Below are 14,757 nucleotides of genomic sequence, written 5' to 3' on the forward strand. Positions count from 1 at the left end.
TTAAAAAAAATGCACTTATCTATAAGAAAGTATGACATTGGCTTAGTAATAATTTTTTTGTAGTGTAACCTATTTAGGAAAAATTTTAGTGTAACCTCCTAAAATATAACTAAATCTTCAGACTTTTAACAAACTTTAAAAATTAGATAAAAATACAAACCATTTCAGTGTATTTTACTCGGCCAAGTTTCTTGATTTTGTTAATGATTAAGGTCTTTATTCCAGGATACAAAAATTTCTCCTTCCTATAATATTGAAACAAAATTAACTCACAGTATTATAAAAATATAGAAAACTAATGAAACACGACGTATTAAATTAATAAATATATTACTTGGCTGTCACATTTTGCATAAATTTGCTATCAGTAACATATTTCTCCACATTCTTTAATGTTGGCTTGAGATGCCCAATAAGATCACATTCCGTCGATCCAATGTTAGACGTAATATCCAGTTGCAGATCTGGTCTCTGAACATAAAAATTAAAATTTTGTTAACTGGTTTATTCAAAAAATTATAATTTGATGATCAACTACAAGGACGTTAATTACAAGTTTTTTTTCTATACTTTTAGTGGGTTAAACTTATAGAGCATTTAAATAAACAAATAGCAAATAACTAATTCTAACCTTATAAATTAAAACAGATTGAAATATATTTCACTTAAAAGGTTTTATAAATTATAAGCCGATGAAAAAAGAACTTACAGTGAAAAAGTCATCGTTGACGGTTGCCGAAGAAACAATGGAAGCTGTGTGGTAGGTGAGCGGTTGGCAGATGAATGAGCTGATGATCGGCCGCGGTTCGAACAGGTTGGGGTGGTTGCAAACTTTTCGCAGCTGCATCAGTATGTTCATCTGGCTCATGAAGTCTCCTCTCTGCAGCGTCTCTTTTGTCCTGTGGTTAGATTGATTTAGTTAGATATATGTTATATTTGTATACAACGATGTAGACAAGGTTGCCACATTGGTTTTTGAGAAATTTCTTCCAGGTTTTTGAAAGTACAGGTTTTTGGGTCTAGTTTTAGTTCAAGGTTAAAAACTGTGTTAAGTAGTATTGCAACATTGAAAAGATACTGTAAAGCTACTTCAAATGTGTTTTTTAATTAAAAAAAAATTGATGATAGCAATTTTTTTTTTTCTATATGATAAAATTTTTGTGTTCAATCAAAATTTTACTACTTAACATGTAAAAATTGTTTAAAATTCCATGTTTTGTAGCATAAATTGTCAAATTCCAGGTTTTTTATAGGATTCCAGGCAACCCTGTGTAGATAACTAGTACAAACATGGTTGTTCTAAAAATGTTTAGAGTTATAAAGTCGTTAATCTGAATAATCATTTTTTTAAAATAGATAGTACAATTTAGTAAAACATATAAGGTAGAGAATAATTTGAATAATTTTGATAGATACACTGACATAATACTGAATAACGCATTTTACATATGTTTCTTTTATTTTTCCTTTTGTTTATTATTTTTATTTTATCATAGAGAGAGCTGTCAAACTTTTATGTACAAATAGCCAAATGACACCATGAACTTAGTTTAAACTAATTAAAGGGCGTAGGGAGGTCTAACACTTTTTTTTATAATATAAAAAGTTTACACTGGCTCTTATTTCAAAGCTTACAGTATATAATATACGATATTTTTAAAGAACAAAAAAGTTTCAATTAACTTTTGAGATATACAAGTTTTGTAAAATATTCCGAATACAAAGGTATGAAATCAAAAATTTTCAAGGATAACTTTCTCGAAATTTTGAAAAATTTACTAAAAACCTATCTTTTTCTTCATTTTTAAAGAAATTTAATTCAAATTTTCAGGAAACGTACATTTTAAAACTATAAATAACTTTAAGGAAGCGGGTTTTTGAAAAAAAAAAAGCTTTTGAAAAGTATACGACCAAAATCAAAGAAAAACATTTCTTTACAAATTCTTTTTTCTTACAAAAAATAAAACAATTGTTTCCTACAAGTTGTTTAAAATTTAACAAAGAATAATCTGAATAATTAAAACAACTGCTTAATAACTGGAAGAAAAGATAGTTTTTAGTGAAATAGTCTATTTTTGCCCTTTTACTTTCCGCCTACTATAAAGAACCTTTTGAACACTCTAACTTTGAGCGCTTATAATCAAAAGGTACTTTGAATTTTAACAACAAGGTAAAAAGAAACAAATAACTCATCTAATTACGTAAAAAATAAGACTAAATTTGAAAAAAAAAGTGTTTTACCCCTCTCTTTGCTCTTAAACTATTACAAAAAATATGAGCAAAAGCTGAAACTAATAGTAAAAAATGAAATATAGCACGTAAAAGCAAAAATGTTAACAAAAAAAGTAATTTAAAACAACTTATAACATTTTCTTTTTATATTAATGCTTAAACATTCAAATTGAATCAGAAAATTAAAATGCACCTTCAATAGAAAAAAAGAAATAAATGGAAATCATAGACAACAATTTAATATTATTCGTACTAAAATAAATTAATAAAAGTGCTTAAACTAAAACAACTTTCTTTAAACGTGTACACTCATAAACAAAATAAGTATGTTATTTTACATTTTTTTTTAATATACTACTAACAATACATTTTAAAGCAGTTTCTATTAAAACTAATTCAAAAAATTGTAAGCACTTTAAAAACAAAACAATGAAAGACTACTTTTTAGTTTTCAGAAAAATTACCTGCGCTAAATATTACAACCAGTATTTGATATAAAACACTAAAATATTCTAAAAATAGAAATAAAAAAGGTATTTTTTTTAAAGTTAACAATATTAGTTTAATAATTTTCAATATAACTTTTAACAGATTAATTTACTTTTGATTTAACAACAAAACAACTTACGCTGCTCTGGACATGAAATCCTCGTACAAGTACCGCTGCCTCTTTGAAAGGTGGCAGGGGACGATGTGCTCCGTTTTGTTGGGCATCTGCTTCTCCACCTCCCTCTTCAGCCTGCGCAGCAGGAAGGGCCGGAGAACCTTGTGCAGCCGCCTGATGATGGACTGGTTGTACGAGGACTCGCCGTCGATCATGCTGTCCATCGGCTTGCTGAACCATTCCTGAAATAAAACAGATTCACAGAGTGTTGTTTTAATTTAAATTGATTTAGTTACTTGCGGTTATCATACTCACACATTGCATTTTCGATCGCTTTTATAAACATAAAAAGAGTAAAGATAAAAGGCTATGTTTTGTTTATGAAAAATATTTTATTTGAAAATATGCTCAAACCAGGTTTTTCAAAACAATGAGTATAACACTGTAAAAATCTCATAAATAAGGCAAAATAAAGCACAAAAATAAAACGTAGTTAAGTATAAGACTACTTTATTGGAATGAATATGATTAGGCAAACTAAATTCTTATATACAGGGTTTCCACTGGTTTTAAAGAAATTTCTTCCAGATTTTTGAAAGTACACGTTTTCGGGTATATTTTAAGTTTAAAATTAAGTTTAAGATAAAAAACTGTGTTAAATAATATAACAACATATAAAAGATACTGTGAAGATACTTTAAATGTGTCTTTTTATAAAAAAACTTGATGACGACAGAAAATTTTATCTATATTATAGATATTTTGTGTCAAATCAAAATTTTATTTCTAAACATGTAGAATTGCTTAAAATTCCAGGTTTTTTAGCCTAAACTGTCAAATTCCAGGTTTTTTCAGGTTTTGTGACAAATCTGAATATAAATATAAATTGGAAACTTAAAATACTTATAAATAATATTTAACCAAATTTATCTTTTATAGGACAACTAATCGAAACCTAAAAGTTACAAAATTGTAAATTTTACCCTATAGCGAAAAAAATACAGTTAGATTGTATAAACAATGTCAAAACCACACTGTAAATTTTTTACACTAATTTATTTTTTAAATTATTTGTATTTCTATTTATGACTCTGTTTTCTTCATACTAATGCACAGCTTTTTTTGTAAAAAAAAAAACACGAAAAGTATCAGAATAAACATATATTGAGCAAAGTTTGTCAAATAATTTTCTTAAACATGAAATATATAAAAGCACAACAATTAAAACACCATCACTAAAAACAATTATATATTAGAACAATTATTAAATAAAAACTTTTGAAAATCATTAATACTTACACCTCAAAACAAATACTTTTTATGTATATTTTTATTCAATGAAAAATTTTTTTTTGTTTATCAAGCAAAAATAATAACATTAACAAACTAAAAGCTACTAAAACAATTAACAGCAAACCGTCGTTAAGTATCCTTAATTATTACTTTACAAGCATGTTGGATAAAAATACCTGGAAATCGCTTCGAGATTGGAATATGGCGGGCATGAGAAAGTTGAGCAGAGCCCAAAGCTCCATCAAGTTGTTCTGCAGCGGAGTTCCGGTGAGAAGCAGCCTTCTTTGCGAGTTGAAATTGCGCAGTGACTGCCAGCGTTGAGATTGGAAGTTCTTGATGTTGTGTGCCTGTGGGTGAAAAAATTATAAGTTTATAAGGTACTCCATTAATTTAATAAAAACATAACATATAAACATTGTATAAAAACATTCTAATTTAGGTTTTTAAAGATTTTTGAAGATTACAATAATCATATATACATTAATTTTTAATTCAATAGTTGATGTTAAATTAATAAAAAAACATAACTGATCAAAAAAGTTTGGTATAAAGCAATTATATTGCGAATATAGCTCATCGAAAATGATATTTTTTTTTGAGTAATCGGTAACACAACTTCTTTAAATTTAATACTTTTTTAAGACACTTGAAAAAAAGTTTTTTGGAATTTTGAAAAATACCTTCAATTTTAGTAAAAACTATTTGAAGTAAAAATAAACCATAACTATACATCCCAATCTAAATAATAAACAATTTCTAACTTCATCAAGAATCAGATATCTCCACTTTCTCCTGCGAAAGCACGCATGATCTTGCACTACCAATTTATATGACGTGATGCAAACGTGAAACGCGTTACTCTTGCTCCATCCCGTTCTTTTCTCCTGTTTTTGAGAGAAAATTGAAAATTTAGTACTATTATAAATTATGTATAATTTTCCAAAACATTTATGGGAAAATTTAAACAAGGGATGATTCGTACGTAATTCAAAAAAGAGCCATAAGTATAAATTAAATAGACGTTTAGACAATAACATAAATTTTTATACTGACCTAAATGCACTTTTACTTAAGCCTTTATACTCTTTTACAATTCAATAAATGTTTTTTCAAAAAGAAAAAACAAACCTTTCGCTCCTTCTGATTACCATAATAGGTGAGAATTTTAAATCCGGGGCACCATTTTTTAAACTCCATTTCCCAATTCAGAATAACACTAGTTGGTACCACAACTAAATGAGGACCCCATACACCTGAAAAATTATATATTTACAAAATATGCTACAAATTGAACACCACCAGCTATTTTAACTACTTTTACAAAAATAAGCTAACAGTTAATACACAACAAATCAAAAAAAATTAAAACTGTAATTAAGTTTATATTTATAATGACCGAAACGACATTTTTTTGTTTCAAAGGGTGTGAATTTTTTTTTAAGTTGAAATTATCTTACAGTCAATGATTGAGGATAGAGGACATGATAAAAAAATATGACTGGTACTACCTTTTTCGCAAGCCAAATGAGCGAGCAGAGAAATGGTTTGAATGGTTTTGCCGAGGCCCATCTCGTCGGCGAGAATTCCGTTCAACTTTTCATTGTACAGAGTCACCAGCCAGTTGAGACCCACATGCTGATATTCCCTTAACGTTCCTCTCAGCAAAGAAGGAATCGGTGTTTTGACCTGAATGTTAATTAAATACAATTTAGTTCAAAGTCAAAACTAGTTTATTCTAATTAAAAGGAACAAAAAACTAAAACTAGTTCATGGTAATTCAAAATATGTTAAATTTCAGTGGAGCTAGGCTTAGACTCGTCTTAATATTTTTTGACAAACCTATTTGACAGCATTAAATAAAACAACAAAACACAGAGACTATATAAAATTTCATTTAGTGCAAAAAAAACATTTACATTAAGATGCTGATTTGAAAACAAAAATAAAAACAAAACTGTTAATTAATAAAGTCTTATTACATATTTCAATGTATAACTTTGTGTTTAGATAAACTTTCGAAAGAACACTTGCAAAATATTTCTAATGATATTAATTGTATTAAATTGAATATAAAAAAGCAAATAAACATTTGGTTATATAATTGATTTATATTTTAGCTATTTTCTGATGAAATATAAGGTCTAACTTTTTTAGTTAAATATGTTCATATTTTGTAAATTTTCAAACACACTAATTAACATTACATTTTTTTTCTTTATCTATCTTTGACGTGATAAAGTATTATAATTAAGAAAAAAGTTTTTGTTTGCAACAATCATAAACTTATCTATAAAACTTACTAAAGTAAAGAAAATGTGTTTTAGTACTATAAACTATACATGTAATAGCAATTATTCCATTTTACAAAAGAAAAACTTAAATATATACTGATAAAAATTACAATAACAAAACGTTTAAATTAAAAAATAATAATCATAAATTGTATACAGACAAGTAATGAACAAAACGCCAACTTTGTACAAGAAAATTTGAAAAACTAATAATGGAGGCATTTCAAAAGAAACCTTAAATATTCTATAAAATTTTATCTTAAACTATGATTAAATAAAAAGCAGCAAATTAAAGCAAACATAAATCAATAGTTGTTTTTGAAATGAAATTTAACATCGTGTTATTTAAAAACTAAGCAAAAATATTTATAAACGTAAAAGTTTTTAATTAATTTATAATACTGAAACAAACAACCTGTGTGGTAGCAAGGGTGTGTCCAGTTGGATGCAGATCCATGGCTTGTTTTGATGTTTTGTCCAACATTTCATCGTCGCTAGAATCATTCTGTTTAATTGGTAGCGTTAAATTTATTATTACATTGATACAAAATTATTAAAAAAACATAATTAAAATAATTACTTGAAAAAAAGTGATAGTTATAAACAAGTTATTGCTTTTTTATACAACATACAAACTTAGTTTGATTTACTGAAAGCATCAAAAAATAAAATAGAAAAGAATTTATAATTTTTAGCTAAAAAACAATATATATAATTTTCAAAACATTTTATCTCACTTCTTTACCAATTAAAATTTGGTTTCATCTGAGGAGATAAAATGTTAGAGTTTGTAATCTTAACCATATCTGATGTATAATTTAACAATAATTTAAAAATGAAGTATGCTAATTGCTAAACTGTATAGATTAAGGCCATAGGGGGGTCCACTTTGTTTTTTACAACTTGATCTTATTTTGTAGAATTTAATCTGAGCTATCAGACATTTCAACCGCTTAAAAAAACTCAAAGTAACTTTTGAGATATAAGCGATCAAAGAAAGGGCGTTCAATAGGTTCCTTATGGAAGGCAAAAACTAAAAATGCGAAAAAAGACTATTTCACTAAAAATCTATCTCCTCCTTCATTTTTTGAGTAATCTTTCTCAATTTTTTACAGAATGTGTATCATTAAATTTTAAAGAGATCTGTTGTAGAAATTTTTTTAATTTTGAGTAAAAAAAAAATTATTGTCAAAAAACTACCCTTTTTTTTAGTTTTTTGTGGATAAAATCATTATTTTTCAAAATTTTAAAAATTCCAACATTCAGATTCTTCAAAATATTAAAAGGAACATTTCCTGAAAATTTGAAGTCTCTAGGTCAAAAAATGAAGGAGGAGATAGGTTTTTAGTGAATTTTAAAATTTCCGAGAAAATTGACCCCAAAAAATTTGCGGTCCATACGTTTATATTGGAAAATTTTTACAAAAAATTTAATATCTCAAAAGATAATTGATATTTTTGAATTCTATAAAAACTGGCTTATAGTTTGTACTTTAAGCTTTCATATAAAAGCCAAAGTTAATTTTAGTAAAAAAATGTTGGACCCCCCCCCCCCCCTATGGCCTTAATTGTTATTTAAAAAACTCTATGTTGAACTATTTAAAATTAAAAAACATATACTGTTCAGATTTATATACTTAAAAACATGTGCTATAATCAGTGAATATTTACAATCAATGTTTCATTAAAACTTCAGATTTCTCTATAATACATGGAGGACATACCAATATAAAATTAAAATAACCAAATATCACCAATCGAAAACATTTAATTTTATAACAGCAAACCTTCTTCTTGTCTTTATTGTTGCCTTGTAGCAAACAAGCTGTTCCAAATTCTTCTTCTACATTTTCTTTGTTGTCATCCTGATCTATAAAATAAAACTAAATTTTAATGAAAATGTGAGGGTAAAATTTTTAAGAATTCAAAATATTTAACTTATTGTAAACTAAATGTCTTTAGTCGCAATATTTATCAACTTCGTTTTTGAGTAGAGTTTTTTTAACTAGTAAAGAACTAACAAACATTGTATCAATTAAACACTACTTCTTTTTATATTTGATGGCTTTTAAATTTTATTTAAAGATATATTTAAAGCTAAAATTTAGTTTAAATTTTTATGTTCTAATGTTCTTTCTTCTAATTTATTATTTTAATTATTAAAATATACAAAACTTTTTAAGAGACTAACCTGAGTCAACATTGCTTGTTTTATCTTCGTTTACTGAAGTATTAGCTAAACCTCCGAACCCATAAAGCTTTTTTAATTCTTCTATTGACATTTCATTTTCTTTCTGTTATAAAATTTAATTAATTTGTGAAGAAAAGTATTACAAAAAGTTTTTTTTTGTAAAACAAAAACTATAAATAAACAAAAATTTAGTTGATTATAATATTTCAGTTTTACCAAGAACTTAAATAAAAATTATCAAAACTGAAACATGTTTATTACAAGAAGTATTTCATTATATAAATTACTAAAAGCGAACAATTCAGTTCTAGAATTAAATATTTCATAAAATAAAACTGTTCAATTACATTTAGCTGTTCAATTTCAGACTTGTGGTCGACTTTTTCATTTTTTTCTTCTTCGTTCAGTGTTTCTTCATCGTCGTTGTCATCTTCTTCAGGTATGAATTCTTCGCCCAACTTCTCCTAAAAATCACATTACACAACGTTTGTTGCTATTTTGGAAAATGTTATTGCCTCAAACACTGCATTTGATAATTACTATAACTCTTAAAGTTTTAAGTTTTTTTATGTCAAACAATGAAGATGACAACGTTTTCTTAGAAAATCAAAATGGGTATCAAAATTAATTTCACGAAAAAACACATTGATATTAAGATAAGACGTTGAAATAATTACTAATATAAAGCAAAGCTGAAATTTTATTAACCGGCAAGTTGTGTGTAACAATATAACAAACAATAAATATACCTAGATTTGTATTATTTTGTCTTCACGATAACTTTACACTTTTAATTTAAAACGTAAAATAAACTTAATCGTCTTTAATTGTTTTAGAGCAGTTCAAAGCAAAACTCAATTCAACTTTGTTCCGCTTACCTTTTTCAACGGTGGTTCTTCGTTTGGTTGCGTGGAGTCATCAAAAGCACTTCTTTTACGCGACGATCGGCGAACGGGAGTAGCAGAGGCTGGCTGCTCCTAAGATTATAAAAGTTTAACTTGTTTATAAACTTGAAGTCATCAAAAGAAATTGTGGTCATAGTTTTCATGAAACTTTGAGTAGCAAGCACATAAACTTAAAAATTATGTTATAAGCATTAAATTTCCTATTTTAACCAAATTGCTAGTCTTAAAAATCATTTTACGTGTACTTGTTATTTATGATTTAAAATATATTTTGGATTATTTGAATCTAACTTATAAGTAAAAAACTTTAAAAAATAGACTTATAAATTTTAATTTTTATTAGTAACTTACATAGATTAGCATTGTATAAATGCTACAATTAAAACTAACTTCATTTTAATGGTCGATTTTAAGTGCTTTGAAATAAGTTTGAGTTATAGTTTAAAAGTTATTATTTTCTTTATAAAATAAAACTTTATTGTTAATTTTTATTCAGGATTTATCACTTTTTCAAACGTGTAGCCTAAATTGTCTTAACATTTTTTTTCAAACATATCTTATCTAAATTCCAGCTAGTTTTAACATCAAAGTTTAGATAAAAACTTACAAAACATATAAAGTAAATTAAAAAACTATAAAACTTCTAGTCAAATTTATCTTTAAACTAATGTCAAAAAAAAAATTATCTTACGGGCTTAATTAAATATATATATTTTTGTTTTTTGCGGAACTGCTGAATGAAGCTTACGGTGCAGCAGCTTATGTAATTAGAATCATCCTGTTTTTAACCTATATTATATCAGTTTATAAATGTAAGTTATATTTTCTATTCAATTACCTCTTCTTTAACTGGTTTCTCTTCCTCTACCTCTTTTTTTACTTCCGCATCTTTATTCAAATCTTCCATATTTTCTTTTTTGTCTAATAAAATTACAAAAATAAATAACACGACGTAATAATTTGTTCAGATATTTAATTTTTAAGTTATAAGAATATTGTACTAAGAATATTTATTTTAAGGACTATATGTAATCTACACCAAAGATTTGGAACCAGTTGGAATTAAAAAGGAAATGTAAGTATTTCTAGATATTAAACTGATAATGCAACGGTTCACTTTAACGAGCTGTATAAATTTTTTGATTTTCTTGCACTTGACATAATATGTGCAAAAATTTTATAGATTAAAATAATTCCTTTATAAACTAACCATCGTTTGTTTTGTCATCTTTTGGGCCGTGAAACCGCTTTGTTAAATGGCTGCAATATATTTCAGTGTGTCCCAGTATAAAATTCAATTGCTCATCAACCATTTTCTGCTTCTTCTCATTCAAAAGTTGCTGTTGCTTGAACTGAACTATCTGTTTAAATTATGTCTAATTAAATCAGATGACAATAAAAGTAAGTGGTAAATAATGTTATTTGTTTTTACTTGGACTAGTTAAAAATTTTCACAACTTTAAAAGTATTCCCACAGCTTTCAGAAAAATTTATTAGTTTATTAAACACAACTTTTACAAATATGCAATGTACATAAACTTACTTATTTAGTCACACATAAATTTACAAGATCTTTTACAGATTAGTTTGTGATAAGTATTTTTTACTATATAAGTATAAACAAACAAAAATAGAAGACGAAACCGTATGCCTTAACAAAAAATCAACTCAAAATTACTTTGTTCATTGAACTCCAAAAATTGTCTTTAACTATTTTAGCAATTTTAGATGCAAGCTTTCTTTTGGCTACATAAGCGTTTCGTTCTTCCCTCTTTTTCATTTCGGCCTTCTTTTGATGGTATTTTAAAACTGCTCTTGAAATCTAAAAAAAAATCATTACTTTTATATTTGAATAAGATTTAATTAAGCACAGACCAGGTCTTTGACCGAAACTTAGTTTGTAAAATAAATTCTTGAAAGAATAAATTCATTATTTCTCCTCTAGTAGTTGAGATCTCTTTATTTTTTTCTTAAAACCAAAACATTTTAAAAAATTAATACTTTATTAATAACCAAACTTGAAGCATTTACTTAAATATAGATTTGAATTAATTAATTTTTTTTTCTTAAAAAAGAGAAAGTACATTAGTTTATTTACTACATTTAAAATTAATTTTACTTTGATTTATGAAAAGCTGAATGATTGGTATTTTGTGTTCCCACCGAACTTGAAATAAAACTGATTGGAAACAAATTTGAATTGATTTTTTATCAAGTTTGAAAATATGTTTTTATATTGTTAAACAACTTTTAAAAACTTTCTATAATTTGTTGTTTATAAGTACTTTAATGTTATTCATAATACACTTATTACAATTTTTTAATGTATAATTTTATTTTTCAATTATGCTATACAAGTTAAAATTTATTTTTAAAAATCATCTAAAACACTATTTATAGTAATAATTGCGCCTAAAGCAAACACAATATCAAAACTTACTATTAACTTATAATAAATTTTTATTTGTATAACACATTTTACCATTCTAATTTTCAAACTTTCATAAAAATGATCATGAATGAATTTAAGAAAATACTGATTTGTTCTACTACTACCTTTCAAATGCTGGCAGTTTCAAGCTGTTGTTAGCATTCTCAAAAACATAAAACCAACAAATAACTATAACTACTTCAATCGTTTATCCAGGGTATATTTTCTAGCTAATAAAACGAAGAATCTAATAATTATTCTAAAAAACATAAAACAACTTTTTATGAAATACAACAACAATTTTTTAACTATTAATAGTTCTAATAAATAATCAAAATAACAAATAAAAAACCTTTTTAGCATTAGCTATTTTCCATTTTCGTTCTTGTTGAAAATCCGTAGCAAGCCATTTAATTTCACCCATCATGTAATCCCAGTGAGTTTTTTTCTTGGGAAAATTTTGCTGAGAAAAAAAACCGAATTAAGCTTAATAAAAAATTGTAGAATAATAAATTACTTTTGGGAAAAAATCCTATTATGCACAACAATATTTGTTTTAAACTATTGTAAATTTACAACTAAGACTAAAGTCAAAATTAATATATACTAACCATTGGCAAGCGCTTGTCGGACCACATGCCTTTCATTTTCAAGGAATTGACTTGCTGGTACACAAGGTTCGTCTTTTCTGAAGCACTCATTGATGTAGACATAAGCTGAGCTTCTAAGGACGTCAGCTGGAGTACTTTTGGAGAAGACTTTCTTTTGAAAAAAATTCCGTATACAATGAACGTTTTTAACTAATTGCAATAGATTATACAAAAAACTTAGTACATTTTATACCTTATTTGAAGCTTAAAATAAATACGTTTTAAATATATGAACTTTTTCTAATATTTTAGTAAAGAAAATGAGAGAAATTAGTAAAGACACAATATACATAAAAAATATACAAAATTTTCAATTTACTTCTCATGAAACTTAATTATTAAAAGATTAAAAATTCTTAAAAACGTATTTGTATAAAGTACCTTAGTAAAACTATCAATATTCAATTCAAGATTATTGAAAAGCTTACTTTTTTTGTTCTTTGGGTGTCTCTTTTAGTTTTGGAGAAGTCAATTTTCTGTATAAATTTGTGTTGAGAACTTTTATAATAAGTAATAAAAAAGTAAAACGTTACAATTAAAATTTAATTTTTTATTTAAAGTTTGAAAAAGTTTAGAACTAAAGCTTTTAGGTTTTTAATTATAAAAATATTTCAAAATACTGTGCATCCTAATAATTAAGTAGTATACTTAAAAAAAATAAAGTTGTATACATATATTTAGTACTTACTCATTTTTATGGTCCTTTTCTTCTGGCTTTTCAGAAGGCTGTGCAAAATAAATTTAGTGCGATGATTAATTTTAAAAAAATAGTAAAACAATTTTTTAACTTGTCAACAACAAATTTTTCAAAAACATTATGAAAAATTGTTTAAATGCTTCAATTGAGTAATCAAGTTTTACAGAAATCAATATATCAATAATTTTAAAAGTAACTGTATAACAATACATTTTATTATTTTATCAAGTTATAAACACCATTGACATTCTATAGTAAATTTTTTAATTAGAATCTTTAAAACAAACTGTATGACCCTAAAAAAATTAAGATGCTTTAAAAATATCTTTTTAATTACAAATAATATAAGCATTTTAAACTATTTCATTAAAATATGCAAAAATTAAATTTAAGTAACTTATTATTTTGAAATTATTATTACTTTTAATGTTTAACTTAATATTTAAAAAAAAATATTTATATAGTATCTTATATTACTATGTGCTAAAGTTGTATAATTATTTAAACTTGTAGAAATGTTGAACTATAAATTGATTACTCGTAAAAAAGTTTTATATTAATTTATAAAGTGCTACAAAATCTCTTTGTTAAATTAAAATACATCATGATTTAATTCTTATTTTAACATAGTTTAATAAACTTTTTAATTTCAACTGACTTTTATCATAAAATCTAAAAAATAACTATACAAATCTTTTGATTTGTTTTAAATAAAAGTTAAACTACAAACCGCTGGAGCTTCATCTGTTTCCATTTTATCTGTAGTAGCTTCTGCATCTCCTTCAATTGTCTCACCATTTTGATCAGGATTAGCTGAAGCTTTTTTCACAGCACAATTAGACGGGTGATCTTGAAATGACTTGACTTTAGAATAGTTTCCATCTTTTTCAAGAAAATGAAGTTCATAAGTGTTCTTTTTTAATTGAGTTTCACCATCTTGTATTTCAGTTTCTAATATGTTTAGGACATCATCACATGCTTTAGTTTCAACTTCACTCATATTACATTCGATTTTTTCTAATTTTACCTTTTTAAAATTAAGTTATTGATATCAAGTTTAATGCTTGAAAGTTAAATTTAAATTGATAACCAAAGTAAAGTATAAAGTACATTGTTAAATTTATACAAAACTTATCAAAACACATACAGGGCTGAAATAAAAACTACAAGGATCTATCAAAAATATTTTGACACTTAAAAAAATCTAAATAACAAATACTTTTTTTAATTTACCAGCTCTATTAGCAATTTATGTCATCATAAAAGTATCTATAGAGAGTCAGTTTTCTAAATACTTATAAGAAAGTATAGAGTTGAAAACTCTAAATTTCTTACACATACCAGGAACACTTCCTAAAAATCTGAGGTACCAATTAAAAAAAGGCTTAAACATATGCTTTAAGTTTTTTTTTTTTTTGAAAATCAACCATGAAACAATTTTTACTCATTTGTTTCTATTAAAAA

The 14,757-nt window shown here is 25.5% G+C and overlaps 1 protein-coding gene across 3 annotated transcripts in view; it reads right to left on the minus strand.

Moving 5' to 3' along the window:
- The window catches only part of LOC145843788 (chromatin remodeling protein domino-like), a 37,549-nt gene extending 23,235 nt beyond the window's left edge, over positions 1 to 14,314 (minus strand). For all 3 annotated transcript variants that reach the window (XM_082951016.1, XM_082951017.1, XM_082951015.1), the window contains exons 1-21: positions 14,024 to 14,314; positions 13,285 to 13,322; positions 13,025 to 13,072; positions 12,558 to 12,708; positions 12,299 to 12,409; positions 11,194 to 11,337; positions 10,726 to 10,876; positions 10,354 to 10,436; positions 9,489 to 9,587; positions 8,958 to 9,074; positions 8,611 to 8,713; positions 8,207 to 8,289; positions 6,836 to 6,925; positions 5,638 to 5,815; positions 5,258 to 5,382; positions 4,891 to 5,013; positions 4,306 to 4,476; positions 2,861 to 3,078; positions 710 to 899; positions 335 to 471; positions 161 to 245 (exon numbers count right to left, since the gene is read on the minus strand). In XM_082951016.1, coding sequence (XP_082807142.1) covers positions 161 to 245; positions 335 to 471; positions 710 to 899; positions 2,861 to 3,078; positions 4,306 to 4,476; positions 4,891 to 5,013; positions 5,258 to 5,382; positions 5,638 to 5,815; positions 6,836 to 6,925; positions 8,207 to 8,289; positions 8,611 to 8,713; positions 8,958 to 9,074; positions 9,489 to 9,587; positions 10,354 to 10,436; positions 10,726 to 10,876; positions 11,194 to 11,337; positions 12,299 to 12,409; positions 12,558 to 12,708; positions 13,025 to 13,072; positions 13,285 to 13,322; positions 14,024 to 14,293 — 2,715 coding nt within the window. In that variant the 5' untranslated portion in view covers positions 14,294 to 14,314. The remainder of the gene's footprint in view (positions 1 to 160; positions 246 to 334; positions 472 to 709; positions 900 to 2,860; positions 3,079 to 4,305; positions 4,477 to 4,890; positions 5,014 to 5,257; positions 5,383 to 5,637; positions 5,816 to 6,835; positions 6,926 to 8,206; positions 8,290 to 8,610; positions 8,714 to 8,957; positions 9,075 to 9,488; positions 9,588 to 10,353; positions 10,437 to 10,725; positions 10,877 to 11,193; positions 11,338 to 12,298; positions 12,410 to 12,557; positions 12,709 to 13,024; positions 13,073 to 13,284; positions 13,323 to 14,023) is intronic.
- Positions 14,315 to 14,757: the final 443 nt, after the last annotated feature.

Source organism: Thalia democratica, chromosome 9 (assembly GCF_965202585.1).
Source record: "Thalia democratica chromosome 9, ktThaDemo2.hap1.1, whole genome shotgun sequence".
NCBI lineage: Eukaryota > Metazoa > Chordata > Thaliacea > Salpida > Salpidae > Thalia > Thalia democratica.